Source organism: Etheostoma spectabile, chromosome 15 (genome assembly GCF_008692095.1).
Source record: "Etheostoma spectabile isolate EspeVRDwgs_2016 chromosome 15, UIUC_Espe_1.0, whole genome shotgun sequence".
NCBI classification, from domain to species: domain Eukaryota; kingdom Metazoa; phylum Chordata; class Actinopteri; order Perciformes; family Percidae; genus Etheostoma; species Etheostoma spectabile.
In genome coordinates this window covers 2,152,003-2,158,847 of record NC_045747.1, presented here as the reverse complement: position 1 = coordinate 2,158,847, position 6,845 = coordinate 2,152,003, and the positions used below count along the sequence as shown (strand labels likewise).

General features: G+C 40.3%; 2 protein-coding genes across 5 annotated transcripts in view; both read left to right on the top strand.

Moving 5' to 3' along the window:
* LOC116702447 (casein kinase I) overlaps positions 1 to 1,656 on the top strand; it is a 9,020-nt gene extending 7,364 nt beyond the window's left edge. Inside the window, exons 9-11 of the mRNA XM_032536646.1 lie at positions 47 to 186; positions 384 to 451; positions 553 to 1,656. Coding sequence (XP_032392537.1) covers positions 47 to 186; positions 384 to 416 — 173 coding nt within the window. The 3' untranslated portion in view covers positions 417 to 451; positions 553 to 1,656. The remainder of the gene's footprint in view (positions 1 to 46; positions 187 to 383; positions 452 to 552) is intronic.
* A 1,111-nt stretch (positions 1,657 to 2,767) lies between these two features.
* Positions 2,768 to 6,845, top strand: part of LOC116702446 (transmembrane protein 184B) — a 14,354-nt gene continuing 10,276 nt past the window's right edge. The window contains exons 1-3 of one of the 4 annotated variants that reach the window (XM_032536645.1): positions 2,768 to 3,090; positions 3,192 to 3,265; positions 5,704 to 5,937. In XM_032536645.1, coding sequence (XP_032392536.1) covers positions 5,704 to 5,937 — 234 coding nt within the window. In that variant the 5' untranslated portion in view covers positions 2,768 to 3,090; positions 3,192 to 3,265. Of the gene's footprint in view, positions 3,266 to 5,703; positions 5,938 to 6,845 lie in introns of all 4 variants that reach the window. The other 3 variants (XM_032536642.1, XM_032536643.1, XM_032536644.1) reach the window with 3 other exon arrangements.

Here is a 6,845-nt window from a genome sequence, read left to right as displayed (position 1 = left end):
CTGCATCACACGTGGTCAATTCTCAATTATATTGACATGATTTCAGGGAACACGTCGCCTCGGGCCATTTCTCGCGCAGAGAGGGAGAGGAAGGTGAGCATGCGGCTCCACCGCGGGGCTCCTGCCAACGTATCATCCTCTGACCTCACAGCCCGTCATGACCAATCCAGAATTTCCACATCACAGGTGAGAAAACCGTCCCGGACCCTTTGGTGTGACACTGCGTTAATGGAAGAAAACAAAAACATTAGTATCTGAGAATGTAGTGTGTTGAAGTGAACAATGTGTCGTAGTTATAGTCACGTACTAAAGATGTCTTATGAAAGGTTATCAGAATAGTTTTGTTATTATCCTTTGAGTCTCTGACTCTTTTTCTTTTGCAGGTCAGCGTGCCATTTGAGCACATGGGGAAGTAGAAATATTTGGCTCTGCATGCACATGAAACTGACAGGTGAGGTCTTCATTTCACTCATGTATTCACATGCTGACTGCAAATATACACCACTTATTAATACATTGCCTTCTCTAAGACTATCACTCCACTGTTTGCAGGGCTGCAAGGTATATTCATCGCTCCAATTTATTTTCCTTTTATTCTTACCTTGTCTTATGAAAAGATGATTGCCAATGGACACATGGATCTTTGGAAAAGGACTGTAAATCTTTAAAGGACCCTAATTCTTCAAAGGATCCAGAGAAGTACATGGCAGTATCCAAAATGCACTCTTTAATGAACCCTTTTTGCTGAACGGTGGACCACCACCGTCCCCACAATACAAAAAGCAAATGAGTGACAGTCCACTCCACCATTTTTACTCCATGGTTGCTCATACCTGCTCCACTCATCAAAAAATGTCCCTCATTACCTTCTGTCTGGGAAATGTGAAGATATGTTCGCATCGAAGAAGCAAAACGGTATCAGGGACACACGCATGTTTCTCGTCATAGCTCAACTTAGTGATTAATAGTAGGCTTAGTAAAGAATTTTTTTCAGTTCAACACCGCAACTTTTCAGTGTCATCTTTTATGAGGATATCTTAAATTGGAGCTTGTTATGAGTTTCCGTTCTTTGCTTTTTTTTGAGAGAAATAACAGCTAAAATAGGAAGGAATGGGGAGAGGTAGGTGAGAGGCTAGTGGACAAAAAGGCGACTTTGGAAAGGATAAGTACGTAATGTTTTAGCTGTTGTAGAGTAATGTTTCTGGTGAAGTAGCAGTTGGTGCTTGCTTGCCCTTCATCCATTTTCTGATGATTTGCTGTCCCTAAAAACTCACCAAAACTCCACCACCCCTTATGTTGCCTGTTTGGACTTGCGTGTTTTCTTAGGTTTTAATGTAAGGTGAAGAATGACTATAGATGACACACTCCAAGTCTTGAGGGATGGTCCTCAGGAAATTCTCAGTGTATTTGACCAGAGACCATAGCTGCCCGTTTTGGCTAACAAATAGTGGCTGCAATTTTTATGATTGTTCTTAATGGTAAATTTTTATTTTTATTTTTTTGTTTTGTTATTGGAGGTCATAGGGGAGTGGGCAGGCTCTTTTAGTGAAGTCTCTTAGGGGGGGATGGGACATCAATGATTTTTTTTTTTTTTGGTTTACTTCACTGTAAATATTTTTTTATTTCCATGTAAAGCCAAAATGTGGTTTTGTTTTACAACATAAAGTTGAAAAAAAGTATACTAATGACATAAATTGGGACTGGGTTCAGAATTTTAGGCATTTTAAAGTACTATATTGTGGAATGGGCTACTGTTACTTTGCCAGCTGGGTCATACAATATTTTGTTTGTGTGTGAGATACAGGGAATTCCTGCATAAAATACTATTTTCATTTTGTCTGTAGATTGTTTTTATCCCCTGTGCTATTTATGTTAAACTATTTTTTATGTGTCTAAAATAACTTTCTGTCCATTTGTTCTTATTTTTGTTTTCTTTTCATCTTCCTGTAACTTATTAGAAGTAGCTTGTTCAGGTTATTTTTTTGCCTGTCCCTGTTATTTTTTTGTGCTTCAAAGGTTGTCCACCTCATATAATACATAGGGCTTTTAATATTCCTTCTGCAAAAATGATATGGTAATAGTTGGATGTCACCTTTTTGGATTTTAACCTCCAGCAACTTTGATGTCGTTCAAAGGAAAACATAAGTGCTGCAAATGCAGGGATGTGTAAAGTTGTGTGTGTGTGTGTGTGTGTGTGTGTGTGTGTGTGTGTGGTGTGGTGTGGTGTGGGTGGTGTGTGGGTGTGGTGTGTGTGTGTGTGTGGTGTGTGTGTGTTGGTGTGTGTGTGTGGTGTGTGTGTGGTGTGTGTGTGTGTGTGTGTGTGTGTGTGTGTGTGTGGTGTGTGGTGGGGGTGTGTGGTGTGTGTGTGTGTGTGTGTGTGTGTGTGTGTGTGTGTGTGTGTGTGTGTAATTACTTTTGTACAGGCCACCATGACCCAGTAGCATTGTAACTGTTGGGAATGGTATAGAAGAGGTTGAGGTGATGGGGATTTAACTTTATGTATTGTGTACTGATATATTGTACAGTTCTTTTAACACACTTTATTTACAACAGTATTTGTGTATATTTTATGAAGTAATAAAAATGAATAATGTTGCTCACAACTTACCTTTCTTTGTCAGCTTTTGCTTTCTGCTGCGTGCGTGCGTGTGTGCGCGTGCGCGCGTGAGATGGGGTTTTAGAACACAACGACGTCTAGGGACAGTTACGTCATGGTCAATGGAAGAGACCCGGAAAAACAGAAATCGTGACTACGCATGCGCCAAAAGTGATGCGCCGGAGTTTTTGGTGGTAGGCAGGCAGCTGCTGTTTATACAGTGAAATGGTGATGTGGATGAAATAACGGTTTCTAGTTTATTAGCTAGTGTCTGATGGAAAATGAGGAGCTAAAACCAGTTTTTGTATACGTTTTGAAATTTTAACGGAGTGTGCTTCTTAAAAGCGTGTTAACATTTATTTGCTTTGTTTAGACTTAACGGGGATAAGCAATAGCAAGCTAGCGCCAGGCTAGGAAGGCTAGCTAACATTAGCTAGCATCGCTCGGCGTAGTTGATGCTCAGCTGCCGACAGTTGCCAGCTTTATAAAGACAGGCAAGTTTCTGGGATTCGAACAATGGTGCACTTATACGAGAGTGGCTGGCTGTCGTCTGAATATTATCGCTTGGTCTATTAATTTTTTGTACTCCAAAAAGGTTTGCAATCGACTCGAGATGAGCTAAGTGATGCTTTGATTCAAACCAGCGCAGATCAAACAACTGCAGAGGAGGTAAGTAGCTAAAACAGCATGATGGAGTCATGAGCATTTAACAACAGCTATCTTTTTTTGTTTTTTTTTGTTTAACGTGCTTTCTTAGCTCGTAGACTCATTTAAATTTAATAATCGAAAGCACAGGTGATCATGTTAATATTGTCGCCACTGGATTTTTTTCATTAAATATGTCAGCCTTTTTCTAAAATGCAGCATGAATTGTGGTCAATGTAGATCACTGTAAACTAGCCCTAGGGTCTTCAGTGTCTCTGAACACACAGGCTTAATATCCTGATGCGTTACGTTATGTTTCAGGCTTCTCCTAGCCTTAGGACGTATGATGGCCTGTCACATAGACGGCTGATTCGATTGAGGTCAAAGTACAATACACGTTTTGAAACCTGCCCACGGGTGCAGTCAGCAGGATTGATGAGTTGCCTCTCTCTCTTGTCTGTGGCCCACTGCGAAGCCCTTTGCTTTATTGTTGAAGGTGCGAGCTGGTGCTCATGATCATTGGTGTTACTTGTATGCAATGAACACACCAGACCCTATATTAATTTGTTATCATGATATATAGACAACCTGTTTTGACTGATTAACATGCATCCAACCATCATTGTTAAATAAGTAGAATCCATGTCAGACTTTTGCTCTTATTCATCCATCAGGCTAGGCACTATTGTAAAAATATTACTATTATTGTAAAAAACTTACTATTGATAAATAGTAAGTCCCTCCCCCAATACCTGCATACATTACATTATATCTGTTTGGACAACACTGGGAAATACTATACTTGATGTTGAACACATTAAAACACATTATTATGGAAAAATAAACAAACTGTTATATCAGAAATCATTGTGCTAGTTTGACTAACTTAATTCTTTGCAATGAATAAGATACAAGATACAATAACCAATTATACCAGTAAATTCGTAATCTGGCTGTGTCTTTTTGGTATTTGTTTCACAAAACAGTCCATTTATTATGCAGAAAGTTGTTTCTTTTTCTTTGCCCAAATAGTTGATGATATTCTGCCGTGTGTGGCAACGACACGCTAATGTGTTTCTAGGTGATTGAGCTTTGGCAAGCAGCATGAGTCATCCATAACCACATTGATCGCAAACCTATATTTAGCTGGTGCCCAGGGGAGTTTGAAAGTCATTGTGAAAATAGTTTTCATTGTGAATGATTAGATTATCTCCTTCCTGGAATCCACACCAACACACTGGCGTAGTTGGAGAGGTGACAGTACTGAGGGATCTGCAATGATTAGATCATGTTGTTTGTGGTGGCGCATGGATCTTATCTTTCTGGATGTATTTGATGTTGCAAGCTTCAGTTTGGCCAGGCTTGTTTTCATTGTTCCAAATCAGTGTGTAATTATGTGATAAAAATATTTCCCCTTCTTACAAATAATTTATGACATTTTGAGACGTGGGTATTTTCCTGTGGAAGTGATATATCTTCCCATTCTGATGATGTGGCACAAATGCAGCATACACATAAGGTTTGAGTTCAGTAAAAACCCAATAAAGACAAATCAGCGGGTTTTGGACTCTGCAATGCTGCACCTTTGGCTTAGTCTTTTGACAACAAATGTTGAGAAACAGTGAGCACAGAGATATGACTTTAAGCCACTCAACACTGGAAAAAAGTTATCAGACTTTCCCAGCTGAACCTCCGGTGATACAATGGCTCCTTTTTTATATAACAGATTTGTGAAGAGGAACAGATAACAGTTTAGAGTATACATTTAGATGAGGTTACATTACATTCCTGCAATCGTTGCACTTTTTAAAATCAGTTTCATGTCAAGAATCTTTCTAATTGCACCATGGGCGGCCTCAGTCTCTTGAGCCTGAGCTCTGGGGCTGATTTGTGGGAAGGTGTTTCATTACTCTGACGAAATATGTTTGTTTTAGTGTTATTTGTAGTTACACTACATTTCTTCTTTCCACAGCAAAGCACATGAGAAAAGATTGGGGGAAATTGGGTCAGCAGCCCCCAGCACATTGCTGTCAGACTGATTTGCTGTTTGAGTGATTCCCCCCCCCCTCCCCCCCTCCCTCTCATGTGTTGGTGTGTGTGTGGTTTTTACACATTTGATAAGCCTCTCCTCACCCACCTACCTTATGCCTTGTTACGTTTTCATCTCGCTTCATTGGTCTTTCTCCACACTATTTCTTTTGCACTGTAGATCTATGCAACGTCCTACTGTGCTCTGAAATAGGATGTTGGCTTGAGATGTAGTTCTAGAATGTGCAGGCCTGTTGAGATGCATTTGCACATTACAGTGATTTGTTCATCTTTATAATCTGGAACATGCAGCTGCTTGTTGTTGTCCATAGGCTACTACTTACAGTATTTAATATGTTTAGGTTAAATTAGTTTGCATTACCGAAAGAATATCATCTTTGATCATGTCTCATATACACCCTTTCTTCATACAGATGGGTCAACTTTGGCGGCGAGACATTGCCCTCTCAGAGAGTTTGGGGAATGACTCTCCTGTCGGCTTCGCCCCGGGGCCCCCAGCCACGGTGGCCCCACAACAATCCAACTCCTCCTGGCTCCCAGAAGCCCCAGTGGTCACACCAGAAGAGCCAATTTTCCTTATGACCTCCACTGCCAAAACTATTTCAGGGTTTTTTGTTTGGACAGCTCTTCTGATCACATGTCACCAGGTAAGGAGAGCATGACATTTGGAGATTACAGATGTTTTATCGGTCAAAGGGGTTTAAATTAACTTAGAACTTGAAGTTTTCAGGCTCTATTTCCACAACTGTTTATTTTGTCCAACAACTATACAGTATGTGTACTGTCCAAGTACTTAATAGAAGGTATTTTTTACACTGTACTATTATCTGAACATAGCCATACAAATAGCCCCTTTTTAGTAAGAGCAACAGTAGACACTCTCACACCCAAGAGCATTTTTCCATGAGCTCCTGTTGATCTGAGGCTCTATAGATGCACGGTCACACACTGAAAAACATTCAGGCCCTCAAAGTTCACATCCTGTGGGGAAGACAGATTTTCCATATAGCTGGTCTATACTATGTGTTGCACATTGGCTTAACACTAGGAAATTTATGCCTAAAACACATGTATTGTTTGTGTGAATATAATGAGACTAAATTGTTAGGAATAATAAAAGCTGGGATGACTATATTGTTTTTAGGGAAGTTTACCATCAGAGTAAGAAGCACTTCTTATGCATTAAGCATCAGAAACATATGCTATAAAGACTAGCTCTCTAACCATGTGCCTAGTTTTTTGGGGAGGGGCATCTTATGCCTCTTTTAGATAGCCAAGATTAGAGAGATGACAGGAAATGAGGGGAGCGAAAGATAAGGAACGAAATTCAACACATGTCCCTGGTCAGAGGTGTTGCAATTCATGGTCAGCGTCCCAACCCCAAGGCCGCCATAGAGCCCCCACCTGCCAGGTTTAATTGACTGAGGTTGATAATGCCCCCTGAAACCCACCCAACATTTGCCAAATACCTAAGGTAGCCTAGCCCATTAGGAAAAGTCGTGTGGACGTTCAGAAGTTGTTTTATTTGTGCAACAGAAAACTCAGATTGGACAGA